General features: G+C 46.3%; 2 protein-coding genes across 2 annotated transcripts in view; one reads left to right on the top strand and one right to left on the bottom strand.

Moving 5' to 3' along the window:
• The window catches only part of Hspbap1 (HSPB1 associated protein 1), a 56228-nt gene extending 46497 nt beyond the window's left edge, over positions 1-9731 (top strand). The window contains 5 exon segments of the mRNA XM_028886313.2: positions 2141-2312; positions 3651-3734; positions 8928-9038; positions 9155-9346; positions 9348-9731. Coding sequence (XP_028742146.1) covers positions 2141-2312; positions 3651-3734; positions 8928-9038; positions 9155-9346; positions 9348-9686 — 898 coding nt within the window. The 3' untranslated portion in view covers positions 9687-9731.
• A 5143-nt stretch (positions 9732-14874) lies between these two features.
• The window catches only part of Parp14 (poly(ADP-ribose) polymerase family member 14), a 34351-nt gene continuing 21892 nt past the window's right edge, over positions 14875-27333 (bottom strand). The window contains 9 exon segments of the mRNA XM_037209780.1: positions 14875-17058; positions 17371-17545; positions 19633-19766; positions 21254-21853; positions 21941-22147; positions 23908-24072; positions 24448-24510; positions 24788-24937; positions 25476-25542. Of these exon segments, the coding sequence (XP_037065675.1) occupies positions 16769-17058; positions 17371-17545; positions 19633-19766; positions 21254-21853; positions 21941-22147; positions 23908-24072; positions 24448-24510; positions 24788-24937; positions 25476-25542 (1851 nt within the window). The 3' untranslated portion in view covers positions 14875-16768.

Genomic DNA, 27333 nt, shown 5'->3' with positions numbered 1-27333 from the left:
GAGGCAGGAAGGATGCTCTTGAAGGAGGCAGGAAGGATGCTCTTGGAAGGTGGTAGAGACAGTGCTTCTGTAGGAAGGATCAGCTGCTGTGTGTAGAGGGCTTTGAAGCTGAGTGAGTGTCTATATCACTCAGGTGGAAGGGGCACGGGGTCCCTGGAAAGCATGGGCTGTGCAGAGGAGCCTGTGAAATTGTAACTAGAAACAGTAAGACTGGGCAGAATAATCAGGGTAGGGCATGAAGGTCTTGACTCCCAGCCAGACACCCCAATTCTCCATTCCTTCCATGTTCAGAACCATGGGAGGCTTTTGCGCAGGGGGTGGCATAGTGATACAGTTCTCTGCTAGAAGGAGGGGCACATTCTAAGGTGTGGCTGGAGCCAAGCAAAGCCGATGGATGGCTTGGTTATGATGGCTGTTCCTCTGGGAAGTATTACATTGGTGTAGGGAGAAGCCAAGAGATGCGTGTTCCTGGTCCCCATGAGCCTAAGGGACACAAAGCAGACATGAATCTCTCTCTACTCCTACTTTGGAAATGAAGTTAGACTAATGATCTCTTCCGAGCCCTTCCAGAATTAGCTTCTGAACATACCAAGTAACCAAAGGTGGCTTCCACACTAGCAGCAGGTGCTGTGGAGTGGAACAGCCATTCCTGGAGGGGCTGTCGTCAGGCAGGCAGGCAGGCCTCTGAAGCTCAGCAGTTCTTACCCAGGGGCTCTGTGATTGCTCGGCTGCCCTAGAGTTCTGGCAGTCAGGCACTTCACTGTTCCTGTGAGACTTCAGAGCTCCGAAGGGAAATGGGACTTCAGTATGTACTTGGTAGTTTGAACACGGCAGCCACTGCTTCCCTGCTCACAAAGGACTGGTGGTCCTGGGGTGACTGCCACGCTCACACACGGGAGGGCCTGTTTTCCTCAGAACGGGGGCTTGGCTCTTTTCCTCTGGTCCCATCAGCTCTCCTTCATCTCTGCTCACACTTCCGCCTTCTTTGCCTCCACACTCTTCCTCCTATTGCTGTAAAATATGGATTTTTTTTTTAGAGTTTAGAGAAATAAGATTTATTACCTCCATTCCTTTAAAAAAAAAAAAGTTTCTAAAACAGTTTTCTCTTTTTCAAAGATCCTCAGTTATACTACTTTTGGGGTATGTGGCATTAGTTCTCATTCTTACTAAATCAACTTAACATGTCTACCTTCCAGATAGGAGAAGTCTGGAAACGGTTTGCTGGGGAGCGGTCTGGGGGTTTATCCAGGATAATATTAGAGGACAGACATTTGCAGGGCGAGGGAGATGGCTCAGTTGGTAAATGTCGCTGCACAAACATGATGGTGTAAGTTCAGTCCCCGGCACTGCATAAAAGGCCCGGCATGGTACACGTCTGTAACTCAGATGCAGAGGGAGGCAGAGACAGGAGGCCCCAGGAGGGGCTCACTGGCCAGACAGTCTCTTCAGTCTGAGCTCTGGGTTCAGAGAGAGATCCTGTCTCAAAAAATAAAGAGGCATGCCTTTGTGTTGGCACAGGCCATTAATCACAGCACTCGGAGGTAGAGGCAGGAGGATCTTTATGAGTGTGAGGTCAGCCTGGTCTCCATAGCGAGTTCCAGGACAGCCAATGAGGTTACATACTGAGACCAAGTCTCAAAAGACCAGGGGAAAAAAAGAGTTAAGGCTGTGCATGGTGAGGAAGACACCATCGTCAGCCCCTTACCTCCACATACATGTACACGTATGTGTATGACACATACAAACGCACATAGCACACATATGTACACAAAAACAAAGTGTTATAAAAAATACAGAAAGGACAAAGATTATTCTGACTAGCTTCAGGATATTAGGAGTTAAATCAATGGTAAGGAAGCAAGCTTTGATATAAGATGCAAAAAAAAAAAGAAAGAAAGAAAAAAGCACTAAGGAGATCCTATCCCTGCCACAAGAAGGCCTGCCTTGGGAAGGCGTGAGAAACCCGCCAGAGAGCAGCCTTCCACCAGACATCTGCAGGGGATCAGCTGTGAGTGAGAGGCCAAGGTGACACTGTGGTGGCGCCTGTATGAACTGAACTGAAATTAGTAAGACCGAACAGTGGGCTGCTACCTCTTACATGTTTATGAGAACTCTAATTTGTATCTTATTTTCTCACTAGGAAAAGATGGCATCTCTTTCCTCCTGAAGATACGCCTTTCCTTTATCCAACCAGAATCCCTTACGAAGAGTCCAGTGTGTTCAGTAAAATCAATGTTGTCAACCCTGATTTAAAGCATTTCCCTCAGTTCCAGAAAGCTCGGAGACACACGGTCACGCTGAGCCCAGGACAGGTAATGGGGCTTTAACCATCGATGACCTGTCAGTGGACACCACAGCCTGGTGCCTGTGCCTCCCTCAGTACAGATGACAGTGATTTCTCCCCTGCAGCCCTGCTGCTTCTGGAGGTCGGCTTCCCCATCTGTGGGCTAAAGACCCACAGCTCTGCCCCGAGAGATGGGAAGAGGGTGAACAGCGCCTCCTCCTGGTGAAGAGAATAGGCGTTGAGAGCCTGGAGAAGCCATTATTACTACTCAGGTTAAGAGATCATGTCAGGGCATGGGGACTAGGACATTTATTCACAGTTAATACCTGTTCCAGCAGACGGTGAGCACAGGCTGCATGCATCCAGACTCTCAGAGGTGGACTGAGGATGATCTTTGCTGACTGCTCGTGAATCACTTCTAAGGAGACTGTTATTTCCCATTGCCACCCTGTGGGGAAAATTTCCTTTACAACGTTGGCACTTGCCGTCCCAGTTTCCTAGCATTTGGAAGGTTTTTTCAGTCTCACAGAGAATTCATTCCCTCCATCGTCCCTATCCGATCTTCCCTCCGCTGCTCCCTCCCTGCTAGCTCTCTTCCTGCTCTCTTCACACATGTCCGACCAGTTCACCCATGGACCTGGTCAGGTTGCTTCAGTCTCTGCACAGGGCACTGCCCTTCATGCCTCTTCCTCCAGCCCCGACAACCACCACTTTGTTTTATATCTCCATAGACTCTCTTATTCTGGGCATCGCACGTGCATCCATACACCATATGGCCTTGTGCCTGACTCCTAATGCAGAACGGGTTTCAAGGCTGAACGGTTCCTGATTACGTAGGTGTACGGCGATGATTCACACGGTTAATTTCATGAGCTGTTGCGATGGGTGTTGCTGCTGTGAGCATTTGTTTGTAAGGTCCTTGGGTGTTAGGTGACCTTTTGAGAGGTTGCTCCGTTCCTACCGATGATGTCTGAGGGTTCTGCTTGCCTCACTCCTCCTCCAGCACTCTGATCCTTTGTTGTGACTCAGGGAGCTTTTCCGAGTGCATGTTTCCTGCCATCAGAATGTGCACAGCAGCTTTGCAGTGGGAAAGAGGAAAAGCTGGAGTTTGAAAGCCTTGACTACAACTTAGATGTAAACAGAGAACTCGCAGGATTGAGAAGAGTCGAAAGCTGCCAGCGTCCCGTGTCAGCCTGAGCTCACCAGTTAGAGGAGGACGAGGAGAAAAGCTGGCGGGATTTCTTCTTTCCCCTTCACTCTGTGGAAACCCTTGGATTCACGCGTGTCTCTTTCCCCTTAGCAGTCTCGATCAGAGTGAGAAGTGAGTGCGCTGTTCGCGTGTTAACTATCTTTTGTTTGGTTTCAGGTTCTGTTTGTCCCCAGACACTGGTGGCATTACGTGGAATCCATCGACGCTGTCACCCTCAGTATAAACTCCTGGATCGAGCTGGTACTTTTTGTCGTTGTCCTTTTAAAAAAAAAAAAAAAAGAAAGTCCCTAAGATAGGTAAAGCCTGTGTACAAAATTCGTCCACTAAATCTGTGTGACCAGCATTCCAGGATGATTTTGTTTCCGTGTTCTCCGATTCTGTCCTCTCTTGATAAATGTTGAGGTTGGAGATAGGAATTTTGGAGATGTGCCTGCCCTTCTCTTATTTTATGTGGGTTGGTTGTGTTGTGTTTAGTTTGAGATGGGGGTATCTCTATAGAGACCTCAAACTCACGGTCCTCCTGCCTCGGCCTCCCAAGTGCCGGGATGACAGGTACTGCTGTGCCCGCCTACTCCCTGAGAGGACACACAGTGGCCTTGACATTGATGTCGTGATGGACCTGGTGGGGTCTGCAGTGTATGTCCAGCATTGCTGGTTCCATCCCACACCGTCTCAGAGGAAATACCTGTCTCTTGACTCAGGGTCTTCATGTCTAACCTTGACGTAAGCGTTGTCTCAAAGTGGAATCATGCAGCACTATATTCTTACCCTTCATTTCTGCCGGGATCCTTTTCCCAGGAACAGCTTCATCCTGGTTCCTTGTTCTGTTTGACAATACAATAGCTATCAGGCTTAAGTCTGTCTGTCTCTCTTTTTTTAAAAAAAAGTTTTTTTCATTTTACATACTATTCCCAGTTCCCCCTCCCTCCCCTTCTCCCGCCCCCCACCTCTCCTCATCTCACCCCTAGCCAAGATAAGCCCTTTCTTTGGGAGTCAACAAAGTCTGGCATACTAAGTTGAGGCAGGACCAAGCCCCGCCTCCCTTCTGTGTCAAGGCTGACAAGGTGCCCCACCCTAGGGGATGTGTTCCCAAAAGCCAGTTCATGCGCCCGGGATAAGTCCTGGTCCCACTGCCAGGGGCTCCCCAAACAGATCTAGCCACATAACTGTCACCCACATTCAGAGGGCCTAGTTCAGTCCCATCATGTTCCCCAGCTGACAGGCAGAGTCCATGAGCTCCCACTAGCGTGGGTCAGAGAAGCTAGGTAAAAAGGAGGACCCTAAGAGGGACACACATGGAGGGCCCCCGGAAGGGAAAATAGTTAAGATCTCCTGGGTAAACTGGGAGGGGCAGGTAGAAGGGAAGGGATGGGGGATGGGAACAGGAGGGACTGAGAGGGAGAACAACGAAAGAGATAACCATTAGAGGGTCAGGGAGAAACCTGGTGCTAAGGAAATCCTCAGGAATCTACAAGGATGATGCCAGCTAAAACTCCTAGCAATAATGGAGAGGGTGCCTGAACTTACCTTCCCTTTTAATCAGATCACTGACTACCCTAATTGCCGTCATAGGACCTACATCCAGTGTCTGATGGAAGCAGATGCGGTGATCCACAGCCAAGCACTGGGCTGAGCTCCTAGACTTCAGTTGAAGAGAGGGAGGAGGGATCACAGGAGCAAGTGAGGTCAAGATCATGATGGGGAAAACACAGAGACAGCCGAGCCAAGTCTGTCCGTTACCTGAGGCCTCAGCTGCGTCTGCACTAGCTTGAACTGTAGCCTTTGATTGCGCCCCTCACGGGCTCTGGTTGCTTACCTGCCCTCCCTAACCTGAAGCCTGACATTGCTCTCTTGGCAGCTGCACCCTCCTCGTGGTGAGGTGTTTCCTTTGATTATGGGAAGAACTTTGGAGTAGGTGGAGCCTGAGAATTACTGTAACAGGAAGCAAGCTGTACTTAAGGGCTTAGGGAGAGGGGACACCTAGCCTCAGGGCTTAGGTGAGAAGTATGCTGGGAGATGATTGCAGCCTCACAGTTAGAACATCTGCTTGGAGCTGCAGCTGGAGGAAATGTAAGATGGAGTCCATGACAAGAATCACACCTGCCATATCCCATGCCCCAGCAGATGGCTCACCTGCCATATCCCATGCCCCAGCAGATGGCTCACTCCAGGCACGTTCAGTGATTGTCGCTGACCCAGCTCAGGAGCATGCTTGAGAAGCTTAAATTAGTTAGAGTTAATAGCATTCCTAACTCACTCTGACGTTCCCGCCCTGAGTCTTGTGGATGGTAGCTAGTAGGCTCTGGTTCGATGCAGGTGGTACAGTGTTTAGCCCTTCCTTCTCAGGGGGTTTCACTGTTGAAATGCAGATTCTGCCCTTACACACTCAAGGGTAAAGTATGTTCTCAGATATTCTTAGTAGTGCCTTTCTTCCCTTTTCAAATCATTATTTTTGCATATCAAAAGGTATCAATTGTAGCAGTATTTTATTTCAACTTAGCTTAGAAAATTTTTTTTAATTTTAAAGATTTCCTCTCATTCTTTGAATATTTCCTTTGATATGCCTTTGTATTCTATCTGTACATATAAAGAGAATGTATATGCAACATATTTGTAAGATTAAAGATAATACAGTCTCAAGGGCTGGATCAATGGCTCAGCAGTCAGCAGCATGTAGTACTCTTTCAAAGGACCAGAGTTCAATTCCTAGCACCCATGTCGAGTGGCTCCCAACTACCTATTAACTTCAACTCCAGGGGATCCGACACCCTCTTCTGGCTTCTACAGGTCCTGCACATACATGCACAGACATAGACACACACACACACACACACACACACACACACACACACACACACACACACACCTAGATAAAATTAAAATAGATCCGTTTTTAAAAGATAATATAGTGTCAGTGAATCCACTCACTACCTACTTAACCCCAAACTAGAACACTAATGACTGTGTGTGTTTTGTCCTTTCCCAGCCCTCCTTCAGGCTGATTCTCTACTTTCATGTTTTGTTGGCTGTGCATCTCCATCCACATATCTGCTGGTACTATCTGGAGAGCTCTGACAAACTGTATGACCCATTGTTCCAGGGACTTTTCTTGGGAAGGTACAAACGCACACCGGCTTACAGAGGAGTTCTGTTGCAGTCCTAACACAGAGTCCCTTCTCAGCCTTTTGCTCTTGAGGCCATCAGCTGAGTGAATGAAGAGTACTCCCATTGGTTATGTAGTCTGATTCACCCAAAGTCAACGCTGACTAACAGCGTCTCTGGGGATTTCCTCCCGTGCCATCTAGACTTGGGCTGGACTGAACACCTGGGCATCAATGCCTAGCCAGCTTGACTCAAAACATTATCCACCCCCGCAATCATCCCGCGTTAGTTCTCTGTTTAACCAATTAATTCCCACCCACCTCCCAGAGTCCCCGCACCATTTCACGTGCCCATCAGCCATGTGTGAAGATTGACTTCCTCACTAACACTTGTAAATATCTGTTTATATTGTAGCCATGTCGGTGTGAGGTGAGATCTCACTGTGGGGATTTCCTTTTTAAATTCAGTCCTGTGTTTCTTAGACCTGGCTGTTGTTGAATACAACTTTTCTCATTTTCCTGTAGCCTGTTGGTCTCTGTATCGAGGTACTACTGTGTAGTTGTTATTAGCTCTTCTGTTGGTGGAGAATTGGATTGTTTGCAGTTTTTTCCTGACATACGTGTGCGAGAGTTGTTTCTCCAGGGATGGTGTGTAGATCTGGGAGCGGTGGCTGGTCTGTGGAGTACACAGGACTCCAGTTGATGAGACGATGCCAGCGTGTTTCCAGGTGTCCCTCACAATGTGCATTCCTTTAGTAAGGCTGTGTCTGTCAGTCTACGTTTCCTCGGCACGTGGATTATCAGAGCCTCTTTTGAGAGTTTCAGTTGTGATTTTCCTGAAAGTCAATGTTTTCAGGCATTTGTTAGTCGAATGATTGTTCTTTTTCAAAATGTTCATCTCCATGTCAGTTGCCCATTTAAAAAAATTATTATTAATATGTGCAAAATCCTTGTATGTTCTATATAGTGATCTGTTTTTAGTTATGTATGTTAAAGAAATCTAGTTTGAATTGTTGTACCCATGTCTCAGAACCCCCAGAGACCACCAAGGAGCCAGTTTCCGATATAAGCACATAAGGGTCTCTTTATTGTCAGGTTCAAACCTGGGCGGTGGCAGATGGAGGAAATGCCACACTGGCCGCAGGCCCAGGGGTAGAGAGTTCTTAATAGGGAAAAACTGCAAGCCAGGAATTACATGCTTTGGCACCTTGCGATTGGGTAGAAGGGATGTGGGGCAAGGTGATTTTTTGAAACTATTGGTCTAGACTTTGGGCGCAAAACCACATTTGAAACTATTGGGTTGGACTTTTGGCGAGGAACCACAACTTGCTGAGCAGGATTATCTGGGCTGCTTAGCAGGATTATCTAGATATCTCCGAGGGCCATAAACCACAGACAGAATGTCTGCAGGAGCGTACTGCCCTATATCTGTTAGAGTTGCCATGGCACATTCCTGAGGTCCTTCCTGCAACTGAGTACAGCAGGTGGTCTAAGATGGTGGCTCTTCCCTAAGATGGAGTCTGTAAAGTCAAGTCTAGGCCTTCATATTGCCTTCACAGAATCTTTTCTCTTACTCTGTTTTTTAGGGAATAGTAGTTGCTGATTTTAATTCTGCTTATCAATAATGTTTCGTGGTATACCCTTGTTTATTAAGAAGTCATGCTTGGATGTTTAGCCACTTTATGTTGGATTTTCTGAAATACAGTCTCCCTGTAACCCAGACTGGCCTCCAATGGGCCTCCAGCCCGTCAGCATGTTTGAGAGATTTCAGACTCTAGACTCCAAGAGGTCCCCTACAGGCCTGTGTCACCATGCCCAACCTCTCCCCCTCGCCACCCCCCACGTTGGGGAATCTCGTCCAGGCCCCTGTGTAGGCAGCATGTGTTCCCCCCATGGGTGACAACCTCCCTGTGGCTTAGACCCTCACTCTCCTGTTTTTCACACGATTTGCTGTCAAACTCCATAAAGATCATTATTCCATGTGGTTAACACTTTAAAAAAAAAAAATTGGACATGTCAAGAATTGGAAGAGATTAGAAAAACAATATCTAAGGTCATTTGTATATAAGGCCTGCTGTGTCTTCTAAACAACTGCATTCTTAACTTTGGTGAGCTGTCTGTCCTACACTCTCGTAGTTGACAGATGATAATGGCCACACGAGAGTTCCGGTGTTCCCAGCAGCACCCTGGTTCTTTCTGTGACAAAGTTGGCATCAGCTGGGGAACAGAGCATACAGCTAAAAGACTCAAATCGTGAGGCATAGAGACAAATAACAAAATGGTGGGGTTTGATTTTTTTTTTTTTTTTTTTTTTTTTTTAATCTCATCTTAGGAAGAGGACCACCTTGCCCGGGTGGAAGAGGCAATCACCCGCATGCTCGTGTGTGCCCTGAAGACGGCAGAGGATCCACACCACCCTAGAGCCTGGCTGAACCCCACTGAGGTAGGGTGGCCAGGGTTTCATCCTGGCTCCTGGATTTTGATGGCGAATTGGTCCAGGATAAAGTGTTGGTTTCCACTCCAGCTCAATGCACTCTGAAGGGTTCTTCTCCTTCTTAGGTTGAAGAAATCTCTCATGAAGTCAACTGCTGCTACTTAAATGGTACTGTTCGTGCTTTTTTTGATCATCGTGGAAAAGCTGAAGACGTAGAAATGCAAGCACTGCAAGCAAACGGGGAGACCTGGAGCAAGGACGAGCCACGCATGCGGGAGCACATGGACGTTGACCGAGCACACAGCCAGGGCTTCGCGGGGAGGACTGGGAAAACTGGAGGTCGCGCATCTGTTTGGCCCAGATCTGGTCCCTGTGACACCAGCATCTGAAGACCCGCCTTCGGAGAGAGGAGGCACACTGCAGAGTGACAGCAGAGAACGCGTCAACAGAGACGGAGCACGCTTTGCAGAACTGTCCTGTGCCAGGAGGCAACAGGCTAGTAGAGGGGCAGGAGCGGTGGCCGAGCAGGTCACCTCCAGGTGTCCTGTGGCCCCTTCTCGAACATTCGTGTCCACAGATGACTTGCTGGACTGCTTGGTGAATCCACAAGTCACCAGGATGGTGGCCCAGCTTTTGATACAAGGGAAAAGTTTGTGATTCTAATAGATTTCTTTTAATAAAATTTTAAACATATTTCTAGAAGTAGTATGATACACTTACTTGTTTGCTTTTTACATAGTGGTTTTTACTTTTTGAGGCTGTTGTATGTGTATAGTATATTTTGATCATATTCACTCCCCATTGCCTGCCTCCAGCTTCTTCCAGTCCCCTTCATCCCCCTCCAAACTTTGTTCTTTTATTATTTTCTCGTTTTTTCAGCCCCTTGAGTCCAATTACTGCTCCCCATAATATGTGCATGGTGTAGGGCCGTCCACGGGGCCTTGGCCGGCCTCCCAGGGGCTGTACACCTGAAGAAGACTGACTCTCCTTCCTCAGGAGCCATTGACTCTCAGTAGCTCCTTGACTGGGGCTCAGGTGCCCGTGTGGTGGTGACTGGCTTGTTCTTGTCCAGGTCACCCCACAGCTGCCGAGTCCATGGCCCAGTCAAGGACACTGTTTGGCCTCGTTACTCCCCGACCCCCGGCTTATAAAAAATTTTTCACCCCCCATTCCACCCTGGTGTTTGTTTGTTTGTTTGTTTGTTTGTTTTTGTGGGGTGGGGGCATTTTGTTTTGAGACAGAGTCCCACTGTGTAGCCACAGCTCTACTCTCTATGTAGATCAGGCTGACCTTGAACTCACAGAGATCCCCCAGCCTCTGGCTTCTTCCCTGTTTCTCCAGGCCCTTCATTAACACCACTCGCTGCACAAAGGAGCCTCTCTGATGAGGACTCAGGGCCGATCTAGATAGGACTTGGAAGGCAATTTGACTCCGATCCTTTACAACATTGTAATAGGTTCAGCTCCAGTGCCTCTGCGCTCCCCAGCCAGGCTTCCTGGCCAAGCTGGGAGTTTGTTTCTTCAAAGGTGTTGCCGCGTATCCCCTGGGCTGGCCTTGAACTCAAGGTCCTCAGGCCTACCTCCCCAAGTGCTGGGAGTCCAGGTTTGCACTAGACAGGTTGGTTCTAAATCGTATGGTTTTAAAATAAAAGGTAGAACAGCCGATGTTGAGGGTGTGCATGTTTGTAGATGGTTTTTCCTAATAAAATGTCTCTGTGGTCACCTTTTTCCAGCATATTGCTCTGTAGCCAAACTGGCTCGCATTTGCCGACCTCTGCTCAGCCCCTTGGCTTTCCCTTACCCATCTGGTCTTTTCAGCTTGTCTTAAGTGTGAGCTCCACGTGTTTCCAGCAGAATTCAGTTCCTCCATCAGCTTTAATCAGCAGTGATCAATCTGCTGCTTATTCGTGTAATTTTATTTTTTATTTATTTTGGGTTTTTTTTTTTTTGTTGTCTTGTTTTGTTTTTGTTTGGTTTTTTTGTTTTTGAAAAAGGAGCTCACTGTGTGGCCCTGGCTGGCTTGGAACTTGCTAGGTAGCCCAGGCTGGCCTCAAACTCAAGAGACCCACCTGCCTCTGCCTCCCGAGTACCTGGATTAAAAGCGTGTGCCATGATGCTGGCTTGTTCTTGTAAATTTTTATTGGACCTCTCCCAAGCCATTTGTTTCCCATTGTCTATGGCAGCTGTAAGACGGCCAGGGCAGAGCAGGTGTGGAGAGTGTGTGGTATAGAAGGCAGGACCGGTACCCAGCACTGAAGGGCACCCAGCAGAGCCTCTCACTATCCCATTCTCCCAGTCCCAGCACTGGTAACGGTTATTCCTAAGGATGGGTTGGTCCCGACCTGCAGAACTGCCCTTCACTGGCCCGTGTATATTTGCCTGTCTGATTATTGTTCATCTTTCCCAATCAGCATGCTGCAAGCTTTCGAGGTCCTGAGGCTTCTTTTAACAAGTTTATTAGACCAGCCAGCAGACTCCTCACAGACTTATCCAAAAGCTAGAGTTACCCCAAATGTTACAGAGTTGAGGCTTTTTAGATATTTTTCGCTTTTCTGTCTCCTATATATTGCTCCATACATTCTGATGGGATGTTTTAAACCACTAGACAGTAATGGCTACAATGAGAAAGGAGGTGGAAAGGGAGATCTGTCTCGTGTCTACACGGGCGTATTGACCAACCTGCACATACACATACATGGAAATTGACCAGCTGCATGGCTGTTGTTTTTTCTCTTAGTCCTCAGAGGTCCCCTCTGTTGTTTGGTTTGCTATTTTGTGGGCCCACCACCCAGCTCCCAAATAAATCACACATAGAGGCTTATTCTTAATTATAAATGCTCAGCCTTAGCTTGTTGCTTGCCCACTTTAAAACTTTAAATTAACCCGTCTACCTTTTGCCTTCAGGCTTTTCCTGGTCTCTTACTTCTGTAAATCTTACTCCGTGGCTGGCTGTGTAACTGGGTGGCTGGCCCCTGGAGTCCTCCTCCTTCTCTGGCTACTTCTTTGATTTCCTCGCTTCCAGATTTCTCCTCCATATTCTCTCTGCCTGCCAGCCCCGCCCATCCTTTATTCTGCCTGGCCATTAGCTGTTCAGCTCTCTATTAGACCATCAGGTGTTTTAGACAGGCACAGTAACACAGCTTCACAAAGTTAAACAAATGCAACATGAACAAAAGTAACACACCTTAAAAAATAATATTCCCCAAACCCTTCTTCCCCCTAGCACAACATAACTCCATGAGGATAGGGAATTTTATGGCATCACGGCTTCTTTCACAAAACTTAGGCCAGTGTTCAGCAGGTAAGGAGCACAAAACACTCGTTAACTCTTTGAGAGAGAGAGAGAGAGAGAGAGAGAGAGAGAGAGAGAGAGAGAGAGAGAGAGAGAGAAGGAGAGGGGAGGGGAGGGGAGGGGAGGGGAGGAGAGAGAAGAGAGGGAAGAGGGAAGAGAGAATAGGTAATGCCCCACCAGTGGTATTGGCACAGAGCATGCCATGGCCAGAGCTCAGTTTTCTGTTCTTGGAGTTCTCTCCATCACAGAAACAGAGCTCTTTTTCTTCAGGTACTTTTTGGTTTGTTATGCATGACTCAGCTGTGAGTCATAGAAGCAGTCTGAAGGGCTGAGGTCTGTAAGGCATAGGGTAGAAAAGAATAGATAACTCGAGACCGATCACTCCAGCGTTCAGTGTCCTGTAGGCATCCTGTACAGGCAGTTCTGATGAGTCACAGTGCTCTCGAAAGCTGCGTCGTTATAAACACCCATAAAATCAGGGTTGGGTTACAGCTTTCTCCTGAGTTTAAAGGAAACAAAGACATTTTTGTTGCCAGCATTATTTCATGAAACTTCTCAGGAAAATGTTGTTTCTAGGTAAGTTTCTCAGAGGCATTTTAGTTTCTCTGAAGGCATGGGCTGACACAGATTGGACTGTGTTGGCTGGGCTCAGAAGAGCTTGGAGCTTCTTCTGCAGGGATGTCTTTCATTCTATGGGAAGGAACAGTGTTATATAAAGACCTGGGAAGAGTTCAGATAGACATTGGTAAAAGCGGGTGATGGGAGGTGATTCCCTGATTTTGTGGAGCGATTGTGAGCTCCTGGCTGATTGCGAAGGGGTATCAGAGGGTGAGCTCACTGAAAGCTAGCATGACCTGGTCCCTACCCCATCCTGCATCCAGAGAACCACACCCGAATGAGTAATACCAATAAGTCCATGGGCTCTGCAGAGGCCCGCAGAGCTCAGACACATTCCTGTAGTGTCCAGTTCTGAGGTGTATATGGGTCAGCAGGGCTGGCAAACCCCCCTAGTTTTCAGTAAGTATGGTGGTGGAGCTCATTGTGTTTTCAAGGTTTCGTGAAAATGCATCAGCTTTCCTAATCAGGTCTTGATGACATCTGTGGATGTAGTTAGTATAGTTGTATAGTCTGGGCTTTTTAAAGATTTATTTATTTTTACTTAATATGTATGAATGTTTGCCTGCATGTTTGTATGTGTGCCACATGAAGGTTCACACACCCCCCTCCAATACCCACACTTCCCTAGCATTCATCAATAGCATTTCTGTACGTCTCTCGTAACCAGTACCCTGACACTTCTGTCTAGCATCCAGTCAAGATAGTTTCGTCAAGCATCTCACGTACCGGTCCGTGACGTTACATGGCACGTGCGCGCAGTGCCATGTGATCTCGCACCGCGGGAGTAGTGACCGACCACCCCCAGCCAGTTTTAAAGCGGAGCAGTTCCCTCAGAGGTCAGAAAGGGGACATCTGCTCCTGGAACTATAGTTGCAGGTGGTTATGAGCTGCCATGTGGGTGCTGGGAACCAAACCCAGGTCCTCTGCAAGAGCAGCAAGTGCTCTTAACCACTAAGCCATCTCTACAGCCCCTGAGTTTAGGTTTTAATTCTGTTTATGCACTAAGGGACTACAAAGGCAAAAGGCCCCAAAGTCCTGGTGTGGCCCTGGGTGTGGAGGCTGTTGGAATCCTCCAGGAAGTGCTGATGTGGCTCTGGGTGTGGGGGCTGTTGGAATCCTCCAGGAAGTCCTGGTGTGGCCCTGGGGGGGGGGGGGGGGGGGGGGGGGCTGTTGTTATCCTCAGGAAGTCTTGGTGTGGCCCTGGGTGTCTGGGCTATTGGAATCCTCCAGGTGTGCACCAGAATCAGACTCTGAATTGCATGGAGTGTCAATCAACACAGCTTGAGCTTTTAGCATGTACATCCCACAGGTGACCAAGGAGCATCTGAACCGACCATGTGGCCCTACAGTGAGCTATCAAGACCTGTCTCGGGCTCTGGGCTGGCTGCTCACTGGATATAGGCTTTCTAAACCTTAAACTGCATTGTGCCCTTCCAGTAATTTCCAAATGAACATTAGTATCTTAAAGATCCCTCAGTGTTGTCCTGTTTATCAGTGGTGTGATGGGTGATAACGCTCTGTATGTTGTGAATGTGTTGCTGATTGGTTGGTAACTAATATGCTGATTGGCCAGTAGCCAGGCAGGAAGTATAGGCGGGATAAGCAGACAAGGAGAATTCTGGGAAGGCTGAGTCAGGACACACCATCCAGGGAGCAGCATGTAACAGCATATAGGTAAAACCACAGAACATGTGGTGACATATAGATGAACAGAAATGGGCTGAGTTTAAGAGCTAGTCAGTTGTAAGCCTGAGCTAATGGCCGAGCAGTTTTAACTAATACAAGCCTCTGTGTGTTTACTTGGGTCTGAGCGGCTGTGGACCGAGTGGGACACAGGAAAACTTCAGCTACAGCGGTGGCCACTGTATGCCCTTGAACTGCATACACACACCCCTCCCCATGCTTGCCCTTTAGGAGAGGAATGATTCTACCGAGAGACATTTTTCAAGGCAGACATTTTACTAGGAAGTGGGAAAGGCTGAAGGTAACTGTGACATTTGTTGGTCAGGCCCTTATTCTTCAGTGTTACACCCTGCTCTTCCACCTTGCCCTGAGTTAACCCAACCACTGGAGAACAAAGGCAAATGAAAACGGGCCCCTCACTTTTCTTCCACTCCCTTAGACTGTGGTTGGTCCTGAGTTCAGATGCCAGTGCAGAGGACGCCAGCCCCTCGTAAGCCAGTCTGTGCCGGTCCACTTAGAAGCAGCAGGAGAGGTCCCAAGGCCTCTGTGTTGTTGAGGCAGCAGTAGGGACCCCTGGCTCCACTTGCAGCCCACTGGTGGTTCCTAGGTGGGAACCGGCGCCTCGATCCTCCCAACACCCAAGAGTGTACCCCCTGAGAACTCCACACAGCTCTAGCTCCTTGGCCTGTAGAAGTCCTAACAAGGGGCAGAGTGGACACCAAATCCAGAAAGAAAAAAGCTGGGGAAATCTGGGGTCGCCTCACAGGTGACCTGAGATACTCGCAACTAGGTGATGGTCACTGAGTGATGGCCATTGTGTGATAGACACCATGTGATGGTCACTTCATGAAGGTAACTGCATAATGACCACCATGTGATGAACACTGAGTAATAGCTACTCATTCACAGTCACTGTGTGACGGCCACTGAATGATGGCCGAAACAGCACTTGCTTATCTCGAGGCCAGGTTCTGTGGTGGGAATGGTAAAGGACTTGACATTGACACCAGGACTCAGCTAGCTGGCTCTGAGGGTTCCAGCCTTGGTGACCTCGAGCAAGGATGTTTCCTGAACTCTGAACATGTTTCCTTAGCCTGAAACTCTTCCCAGAGCACTATTCATGGGAACAAAATCATATGTGTGACCATGTCTCTCTCACTCTAGCTGGCAAAGTCTAGGCATTCAATAAATAAATGCCACTGAGTCGGAAATTTACAGGAGAAAATTAAAAGAACAGCTTAATCCAGTTCTGGTGGCACAGGCCTCCGACAAGTAGCCAAAGCAGGAAGATAGTTCCAGACCTGCCAGGTCTATAGAGGGCTATCAGAGCCAGCCTGGGCAACTAAATGAGATCCTGCCTCAAAATAAGAGGTTAAGAGGGCCGGGGGGTGGGGTGTAGCTCAGTGGAACAGTGCTTGCCTGACATGTGTGAAGCCCTAGGTTCAGTCCCCAGGACCACAAGAAATAATCACCATCCAGTAGACACTGAGTTCGTAAGTTAGCAATCTGACTAATTGGCTTACACCTAAAGCGTTGAAATCATCACAAGCTGGGAAAGATGTTAGCGGATATCCTCAGAGTGCACTCCTTTTCACACAGTGGAAGGGTTTCCCCGGGAGATGTAGTGGTGTCATCCATTGATTTCACTAGGTAGCCGGAACATTAGGGTCGACGACGACGTTAGAAAGGGCCCCTGGCAATCGGGGCCTGGGCTTCTGAGCCGTGCCCCTCCTTGTGGCTCAGTTCACACAGACGACAAGCTACATCCCAGCACCCAGTTTGTACATAGCCCCGCCTGGAGCTGTCCAGCCCACCCGGCACAAGGCTCTTAGTGAAGAAAGAGGTTCTCTGCTGAGGAATCTGTTCAGTGGCCCCCGCGGCTCGGTGGCACTCCCACGCGATTCCTCTGGTGCTACTGGGACTGAAAGTCCGTGGAGGTGTTACTGTCACATTGGAGAAAGCACAGCTACAGCGGTTACCTGATTTTCAATTCTCACGTTGATTGGCTCTCTCAAGCAGATTCATTTCCACCACGGAGAAGCAGCTGAGGAAACATGTCCATGGCAAAGAAAGACCTTGTGCTCTTAGAGAAAGCTTAAGGAGAACGGCTAACGTCTGTCACACAGCAGATACATGACGTGGACGCGTCACCGCCTAAATGTGATGAGATACTCCGGGTATGCTTGGTTGTCATAAAACACTACAAATAAACTTGGGTTTGTAACATCATCTGTGACAGTGTCGTACAAGTCAGTGGGATTTTGAGGGTTCCTCGAAGGAGGCACGATCAGTGTCGAGTTCCCGTTTGTGTAGTTCCCAGTGAGAACCCGCACGTAATACATATACTTTTTCCCATTGGCGTCAGGTCTGGAGTATGTGTCGCTGGCAGAATAGGAAGCACTGACAGCAAAATAGGTTCCCTTCCCATAGGCAACGGCTGTAGAGAGAAAAACGTTTTCAAGTAATTCAGTGTAGCATATAGATCAACATGTTAGCCCAATATGTCAACTAATAGAGAAGGAATGCTCAGCTTGAATATTTTGTGTGGATTCTTCATCATCATCATCATCATCATTTATTTTCCTCCTCAAAGGGGCCGTCAAGCCCTTGGGGTGAAATTGAAATATATTACTGTTTACTGTTAAACTGGCTCGAGTCTGGCCGCCAACGATGTGAGGGGCACCGTGAACCATGGCCAGGGCAGGGTCTCCCAGCCAGCATCCCATTTGGGGATTGCATGCCTCCTTACCGTTCTTCCCAGCGTAGCTGCGGTTAAATCCATTGCTGTTGAGCTGTGCGATACAGCTGGCCTCCGTCCCATGGAAGAGTTGCTTCTCGTTTCCTCCATGGCCGTTCTTTTCATCCATAATTTTTTTGTTTGCCTGGTACCTCCTCCAGAGAGCTGGATTCTGGATCCTTTCGATCTATAAATTAACGGTAAAGTATTCTGGAGATGCCAAGTGATAGCAAAAAAGACACCTTCTTTGTCTTTCATAATTAAAAAAATCTGCTCAGGCAAATTCAGTGCTGAGTGACAGCATCCTATGTTCAGAAATTGTTTTAGGACCTGTAAGACAGCTCAGTGAGGGTATGGTGACCTGAGTTCCATCCCTAAAGTTGAAAGGAGAACACTGACTCCACAAAGTTACACTCTGGACTTCTACTGGTGTGAACCCCAGCTTCTCTCTACCCCCACAACACACACAGAGAAGAGAGAGAGAGAGAGAAGAGAGAGAGAGAGAGAGAGAGAGAGAGAGAGAGAGAGAGAAGGCTCTCTTACGGGGCTGGAGTTAGGTAGGCAGGCTGGCCAGTGAGCCCTAGGGATCCACTTGTGTCTGCCTCGGCAGCTCTGTGGTTGCAGACCAGGCTGGCCTCGAACTCACAGAGATCCACCTGCTTCTGCCTCCTGAGTGCTGGCATTAAAGGCGTGTGCCACCGCTACCCAGCTGGATTTTTTTTCTTTCCTGTTTTTTTTTTCCTTCTTTTTTTTTCTTTCCAGAGCTGAGGACCGAACCCAGGGCCTTGCACTTTCTGGGCAAGCGCTCTACCACTGAGCTAAATCCCAACCCCCAATTTTTTTTTTTAATGCAGCATCTGGGGATGGAAGTCAGATGCTCATGCTCACAAGGGAAGCAATTTCCAACTGAGTTATATATAATTTTCCCTCTACTCCAGGTGTGGTGGTGTACTCTGAGTACTAATCCCGGCACTTGGGGGATTGATTGAGGCTGAAGATCATGACTTTGAGGCCAGCCTGGACTACATTGTAAATTCCAGGCCAGCCAGAACTACATGAAAAGATTCTGTCTCAAAAACATCAAAAACTACTGAACACTTAGAAAGAAAAAAGAAAGAAAAAGAAACATCAAAAACTGAAAGATAAAACAGGCAAAATTGGCTCTCTGGTTCAAAGCCTCAGTATTTTCACACATTTTCATATGATTTGGGATTTTTTACATCATTTTCCCTTTTTATTATTTACCTATAACTGTTTCTCATCTTCAACTGTATCTGTTTTATTTTTGTTTACCCTAAATTTTGTCATTTAACTCAGCTTTTCAAACTTTCAATTTTTTATTTTGAAATTTCCAGTCTTTGAATTTAAATTTTTAAAAGGGCGGTTTCTTAGAAAATAGCACATAATTATTTCAGACGTGGTGGTAGGGTACATGCTTAGTCTGTGTGAGTCCCTGGGTTCAATTCCCAGCACCATAGAAAGAAAAATGGAAGAATGGAGGAATGGAATGGAGGAAAATAATCTTAAACTCTGTTCAGCAGATGTATTGTTAGCTCTTGGCCATCATGTCAGATTTACTCTCCCACCAGTAGCTACCAGAGGATGCAGGGGGGGGGGATATATGAAGACAAGGATTTGATGAGACAGAATCCCAGACGAAGAGATACAAAATGAAGCAATGAAGTCCAAAAAAAAATAGTGGAATCACTGATAATAACTGCCAATTCGGAATTCTATACCCAGCAAAAATGTCCTTAAACAACAGAAGTGGGGCCAGTGAGATGGCTCAGCAGGTCAAGGTTTCTTCCCTGTAAGCCTAGTGCGTTGAGTACAACCCCAGAACCCATGTGAAGGTGGAGGGAGAGAACAGGCCCCACAAACTTGACTGACTCTGGGTATAAAATATGATAGGAAGTGAAAGTGAGTGTATTTTTTAAGACCTTATTTTTAATTTTCAATTATGTGTATTTTTGGTTGACAAGTGTGAATCCAGGTGCCCACAAATGCCAGAAGAGGAATAAGTAAAATGAAAATATATTGCCACTGAGCTCAAGGAAAAGCATACTTTCAGGGTGCTGGTCCCGCAGTTTCAGGCTGTCGTAAGCTACTTGTCGTGGGTCTGGAAACCCAACTTGAAACTTGGGGTCCTCTGAGAGAGCAGTACAAAATCTTCACCCCACAGGCCACCTCTATAGACCCATACATGAGTGGGTTTATTCAGGATCTGATATCACTTATTTCTACCACTAAGAAACTCATCTGTAGCTGACTTACCTTCTCTATGACAAAGTTTGCGCAGGTCTGGTTGAACTTGTTTGCCACAATGTTGTATTCAGGATCACTGGTTTGCAGACTGACCACAGACAATTTCTTCTGCCTCATGTCACTCCAATGTGCAGGGATTTCAGCTGCAAAATAAGGATTTGAGGGCTCCCGTGAACATTTCCAGTAAGCTTTGGCAAAACCTGCCTCCCCTTGTGTTATAGTCTAATAATTCTATCTATACAAGAATTCCCTTATCTTTCTAAAAGGATGTTAAAAATGTACACCATGAACCACTGGTATCAGGATGAGCTAGAAAGCTTGTTCAAAAGAGGGGGATGATTCAAGGCAAGATAGTGCAGTGGTAGATCTCTTGCCTGACACATAGGAGACTCATTTCCCAGAACCCTCCTCCAGAAGAGAAAAGCCACCGATGTATGGAGCTAGGGTTTCCTAGGGATGGCGCCTGTGTCTCCACCTTCTGTTTTGATCTTGCTAAGGTGTGAGAACTGACGACATACTGTAGCTTACCTTCATTTGCTGCAAAGCCTCTGCTCTGATGTAATTGAACAAATTAATTACCCAACCTGTTTTGAACGATCTCTGTCACTTTGCAGCTGCATGGTTTATACCATTGGGTGAGGGGGAAGTAGTCTACATGTATGTTCTCATTTGCCTCACTACATCCTTAAGAGGTAGGTGGGTGGATGGCAGGGTTTGTCTGTGACAGGCTGCAGAATACCTCATGTGATATGTCATTCCTCCAGGGTTGCTTAGAGGCTAACAGGTTCATTCACATTGATCCTACAGAAGATGAGTACAGTCTGTGGGAAGCCAAGGGGGACTCATGTGGTTGGAAGGAATGACTGTCTACACAAGACAGACATTCCCTCTCTGAGGCTCAACTCCATCAGGGAACCTGTAGGCTGCTTTCTGACCTGGTGCCCAGGAACCTTTGGCTCAGGGAAGAGAAGACTTGGGAATAGAATGGAGGTCGTCCCATGGTCATCGTTACAGACACAGAGGCAAACCCTAACGAGTCTGTCCTCTCCTTGGCTTTTAAGTTCTTGAGAACCTTGGGCCACTTTCCTTCTGAAACTATTCTTTTTCTACCTCTGCTTGAGACAGCTGTTATTTCCACAGAAGAACTGGGTCCAGAAACCTTGTAAGCTACTGAAACATGGAGCAAATGCAAGGGTAGCTGTTGTTAGTTTAGGTGGCTGTTCTCGGGCTCTTGTGTTTACCTTTGCTATATTCTCCTGGCCATGGTGTATGCTCTGGAAACTCAGGGACCAGGATCTTTAAATTATTCTACTAGGCTTACTTGAATTTATCTACTTTAAAATTTAACACAGCAGAACATGGGTGGCTTATGCCTTTAATCCCAGCATTTGGGAGGCAGAAGCAGGCAAATCTCTGAATCTGAGGCCTGCCCGGTACACCTAGAGTTCTAGGCCAGCCATAGCCACATGGTGAAACACTGTCTCAAAAACAAAACAAAAGAATTCCAGGCCAGCCATGGCTACATAGTGAAATACTGTCTCAAAAACAAAACAAAAACTGTTGTGTTTCTAAAAGAGTGTTAAAACTCAGAGTTGGAGCCATGGTTGACACCCATGAGCATGTACCTTACCTTCAGTTTTTATGTGGCGCTGAACAGTGACACTCTGTCCTTGAGGGCCTGTGGCGGTGTTTGTCTTGAAGTTCACTGTGAAGTCCTGATTATTAATTTTGACGACAATGCTCTTGTGCTTGGCCTTCTGGGCCTCCTCCAACTGCATATTAGCTATTTTGTCAAAACTGCGTGTGATGCCGTTGTCAATGTATTGCCATTCCACAAATTCGAGGACATATTCTGCCTGGATTTCCTTTTCCTTAACCAACCGAATGCTCTTGATCAGGTCTTCAATCTCATCTCTAGCTTCTACCACATCTCGGCTGATTCCCTCAATTTTCATGAAGGGTTTCTTCTGGTCCAGGTCAATGACAATATTCAGCCTCTTCTGCAGCTCATTCAGTTTCCTGTACTCCTTCTCATCAAAGTCTCTGATGCACTCGTCGTCACTGGTGTAGGAAAACTGCTCTTGGGTAATCAGATTCTGGATCCAGGTGATGGTGCTTTCCACGCTGCCTACATCGCCACCACATACCTGGAAAACTGCCAACTCAGTTTTCTTCTCCAGAAACAGGGTTTTCTGTTTGGGGGGAGCTTGCTTTGGAAAGCCAAAAAAGGCTAAAGAGAAAATGGAAATTAATTTTTCTTTTATTCCCTTGAACATCAAGGTCAGGAATATGTATTTGATAAAAGTGAAGGACTCACAGGCAATCTTTGACAGTACAGACGGCTGGGGAGGAGCTGGGGAGCCTTCTCTCTCTTTCATGTTGTCGTAAAAAATATTCAGAATGTGGGGCTGGAAGATGACAACTTTAACTTTCCTCACAGCCTGCACTGATTTTTTCTGGATAAATTCTTCAATGGCATCCATTATGGCTTTAGCAACCGTATCTGGGTTCTGCTGAGCATTTCCTTTAAAAAAGCACATAAAAAAAAAAAGACAAGCTTAAGATCCATCTGCAAAAGGCTGTGACATAAACAAGGAATTCCTGTAGTTGAAAGTTGTCTTGTGTGCCACCCAGTCCTGCAGCCACTTGGACCCAAGTAAACACACAGAGGCTTTATACTACTTGCAAACTGTATGGCTTAATGGCTAAGGCTTCTTAGTAGCTAGCTCTATCTATTAATCTATGTTTTGCCATATGACTGTGGCATTACCAGTCTGCTGGCATGTTGTTCCTTGGGCTGCAGGCTGGCGTCTCTCCCTCTTCTCCTTCCTTTACTCCCTGTATCTGCTTAGATTTCCCACCTGCCTCTAAGCTGCCTTGCCATAGGCCAATTATCAACCAATTAATTCAATTTAATTATCAACCAATCAGAGAAACACATATTCATAGCATACAGAAAGCCATCCCACAGCACTAATTCCAGTTGTCACAGGAGAGAAAAATGCCTGATCCCACTTTAGTCACTGTAGACTTTTCTAACATAGTTTTGACATCCTAGACACAGTGGGGAGGGGTTTCTGTTCTATGCTGTCCATAGGTCAACACCCCAGGAAAAGACCCTGGAACCCATTCTTTTTTTTTTTTTTTAAGATTTATTTATATATTATGTATACAGTGTTCTGTCTGCCTGCATGGATGCTTGCAGGTCAGAAGAGGGCACCAGATCTCATTACAAACAGTTGTGATCCACCATGTGGTTGCTGGGAATTGAACTCAGGACCTCTGGAAGAGAGCAGTCAGTGCTCTTACCCTCTGAGCCATCTCTCCAGCACCTGAACCCCATTCTAATTTGTGACATTCACATCTATCCTTTTCAATAGATCCTGGCTCCCAGTGTCACTCCTTTCCCATTACAGAGTCCAGGTGACTTTTCCCCCCTTGATTTACTAATGTCCTCAAAAGATCAAAAAAGGAAAAAAAAATACTAATACATCTTGAAACAACATGGTCCTTACAGAGACAATATTAGCCTCTGATGGATTTTATGTATGTGTCTGGATTCTCCCAGCTACTTCTTGGGGCCAGATTTAAACTAAGATAATTCTAAGGCACCCAAAACTGTGAGCTACTTGTTACAATCTATAATTCTAGGCATATTATTCACCCTGAGCCTCCAGGATGTCTTTCTTCCCCATACACTGCATGATTTTAGCTGCCCAGCAGGATTCAAAGCAGCCACTAAGTAGATACACTCCTGTCTTCAACATGTTCTAGATCTTGTTTCTCAAGCTCTGGAACCCATTGGCTAGGTAAGGTTGTGGAATGTCCCTTTCTAATCATGGGTCAGCCCAAAGTGAATGGCAGCTGGCAAAGTCACATAACAGGCAATATGAAAGTCTTCTGGGCAAGCTGGTTTGATAGACGGAGAGTCCCTTTGGATTATCCCTGTTAATGGTGCCCGCCACTGTGGCAGAAAATTACAGTCAATGCCTTTGACTAACCTTGTAGATAAATTGTGGGGACACAGGTCAATCCTCCTGCCTCCATCATTCCAGTAGGTGGGAACCACGGGTGCACATAAATGCACCCTGCTCATTCTCCTCCGTCAACTTAAAATACCCTCCAGCTTTGCTCATTCCCTAGTGGGCTGGCGGGCCCCTTGGAGTGAGGAAACTGTCCACTCCTGGGTGAGAGGTCACCGTCATCACCCAGACCCAGTGAGGACCAAATCCATGGAGGAGTCGACACTTCAGGACTGAGCCTTGACAGCCTGTGGTTACTAACCTGTGCCAATGGCTGGTAGGCAAATGGATGAGTAATTCCGTTGTTCACATTCTTCCAGAACACAGGAAACTGATCTCTTGACATCATTCCCTCCAACAACGTGAATAATACTCTTGCATCTCAGTAACCCACCTTCAGTAACTATATACTCGCTGTTCTGTTGAGCTGTGAAACAGACTCAGAGTCAGATGCCGAACCTACTCTTGGAGAAAGCAAGATGTCTGATTTGATGAGGAAATATTGCATGGATTAAAAGCTCTTGAAATACTATGTTTAGTGAAATTTTGTGGCTTCATTTCTCTGAGCTGTGAGATAACTTTCCACTTTTAACTTTCTCTCATGTGGAATTCTTTCATAAAATATATGATCTTAAGATTAATATATTGGTCTCAAAAAGAACAAAAACAAAAAACAGAAAAAGAAAAGAAAAGATAAACACATTGCCTTCCCAGCCCAAAGCCCTTCCTCAGTTTCTTCATAGCCTTCCATAGTCAATCTTCTACTTACAATCTGGCACCAAGAAGTAGCATTGTTCCTTACCCAGGACAGAACATTCTTTCTCCACATTTTGTCCTGCACCTTCCAAAATTGCTTTGGAAACTCCTACATGAGAAAATCAAGTTGGTAACTTGACCAGAAAGACAGCCTTCGCCTCCCAACACACCCATCATAGAGCAGTCCCATGCCCAGGCATTACTGACAGAGAAGAAAATTTCAAAAATGTTGCCAGTTGTAAGAAAGCCCATTGAAATAACTTTAAAGACATTAATTAACATGAACAAGCCCAGGTTTACAAAACCATTTTGCCTATAGAAACACTTCTTCATAGGATCGACCACACTGATTACTGCCTGAGACAGAATCCATCTCACGGAAGTACCTGATTTGAGAGTAAATGTGTTTGATGTTGAATTGACAATCACATCTGCCACTTCTTTGGTGATGTCCCCTGTGGCCACTTGGAAGAGGATCGGGCCAATATTCATTTCTAGCACTCCTAAAGTGGGGCTGGAAAGACTCCCATAGAAACCTGCCCAGAAAAAAAAAAAAAAGCAGAATCAGGCACCGACTCATCAGAAGCAAGAGTGAGGTTGCCACAGGCTGCCCTCTCGATGTCCTGGCTGTCTTTTACTTTGGCCCTGGCCCTGGGCTGGGACAAAAGGACTGCTATCCTGGGCAGCACAGCAAATCCTCACTTCAAATCAGAGGTCCAGTGAACCCCAAACAAGACGAACTCAGAAACAGCAAACCACGTTTGACAGGGAAGTGTTGGTCTGTATTGTCTCTTAATGTGTCCATGGAAAATAAATGTTAGATTACCTATAGGAGGCAATAGTCTCATCAGTAATTTAAAAATCCCACTATACAGATGATATAATTTGGTCCACCTTTCCATTTCCCTCCAAGTCCCATAAACAGTCTTTTATACTCACATGTATGGAATATAATTTAATATGGTCCATAGTTTATAGACTTATCAGAAAAATGATCACCATCATCCTTTACCTGTCATTGAACAGTTACTTACTAACAAGAAGTCACTGGTCAACTTAAAAACTTTACTGAACCTTGTGTATCTTCATCCGTGGCGCTAGGATTTCCATTACTCCTTTTTTCAAATTCATCTGAAAATGCCTGGAAATACAAACACAGTTTTAGCTATTGTACTCCCTCCTCGACGAATGAGTTTGCTTCACTGGATTTGATTCTGTATGCACACATGTAGTGATATGTAAAACAAAGCCTCGGTGTCGGGCTTTGAGTGAAATGTTTCAGCAAAGCCTTGGCTGTGTTTGGCTTAATTGGTAGAGGCTGAGAAATTGTTTTGAGAGTGTTTGAACCTTGAAGAAATGTTGTCTCTCTGGATACTCTGCACTTGCCTGCTACGTGAGAGCTTGAAGGTGCACTGACCTTGGTCCTAAGACACTCCTGGCAACCTAGAGTTCTTCCTTTTGATTATGGCTTTCCATGATGTGTGGGTTGCCTGCTCTCACAGGCAGTGAAAGCAAGATGATTTCGGTACCTGGAATCTTTCCCAGTCCCTATTAACCTTGTATGTTTGTATAAAGTAACTGGGTTTCCGTCTATTCCAAGAAGGCTGAACCCCTCTGCTCCTTTGGAAAATGAAAGCCTAACATCTTGGTGAGCTTCTCTCTCTACTGTGGCACCTATGACCGACATCAAACAATACTTACACACACACACACAATTGGAAAATAATAACCCTCAAACAGTAGTATTTAATTTACTTCTATATTTTTAAGGTTATAAAAATATACATATCACTGGTTGATGGTGGTGCACACCTTTAATCCCAGCACTGGGGAGGCAGAGGCAGGTGGATCTCTGAGTTTGAGGCCAGCCTGGTCTACAGAGTGAGTTCTAGGACAGCCATGTCTTGAAAAACTGAGAGAGAGAAAGAGAGAGAGAGAGAGAGAGAGAGACAGACAGACAGAGAGAGAGAGAAACATTTCCCAAATAAAGATTTGGAGACTCAAGTCTATGTAACAAGATCCACAGATAGATATTGTGTCTGTCCACACAGAAATTCATATCTCACAATAATCTCAGCAACTCCACCTCCAGTTCAGGTTACTTTGTGTATATACATCTAAACTTCCAAAGTAATTATAATTTCTAGAAAGGAAAGTATGTGCTATACACAGTGCCCACATCACCTTCCACAATTCATGCCACAGGGAAGTTATTAAAAACTCTTAACAGCTGGGCAAGTGGATGCATACCTATAACTCCATTATTCTGGAAGCTGATGCAGGAGGATTGCCATGAGTGTGAACAATCTAGGCTACTTAGCTAGATCCTATCTAAATGCATAAGCAACCAAACAAACCCAAGCTAAAGGACTTGGGGGGGGCGGTTGGCTGCCTGATTAGAATATGGGTTCCATATGCCTGCTTCCATGAATTTATAGGTAGTGCCTAGGTCTAGACAATAATGAAGTATGACCTAAAAATTCCAACAGTCCAATCAACGGGCATCTGTGGGCTGCTATTTTTATTGTGACATTGTGGAAACTTTTCAAACATCAAGGTCATGTCCTCTACTGGATTATAAAGACATGGAAACCAGAAACCAGGCCTTGGAGTCAGGCTATATCACCAGAGCTGATGTGCAGTAAAATGTGGGCTGAGTGACACACTGTGACCGACAGCGATTGTAGTATCTCTGGTCCAAGTGTCCTAGTCACATGAGGACATGTTCAAGCCACATCCTTCACTCACAATCAATGACATTCCCAGAAATGGAAGCTGGAATCGCCTGCATCCCACTCTGGAATTTTCAGATGGATAATGCCATCACTGTGCTGTTATATTACGTATTAACATTTCTATGTCCATGTGAGAGGCAACCCCGTAGGTTGAAAAAATAATAATGAGTATTACAATGTGTGAGCCTTTCTTCTCT

This window comes from Peromyscus leucopus, chromosome 12, assembly GCF_004664715.2.
Source record: "Peromyscus leucopus breed LL Stock chromosome 12, UCI_PerLeu_2.1, whole genome shotgun sequence".
NCBI lineage: Eukaryota > Metazoa > Chordata > Mammalia > Rodentia > Cricetidae > Peromyscus > Peromyscus leucopus.
Note: the sequence above shows the minus strand (reverse complement) of the source record. Positions and strands in the feature narration are given on the sequence as shown.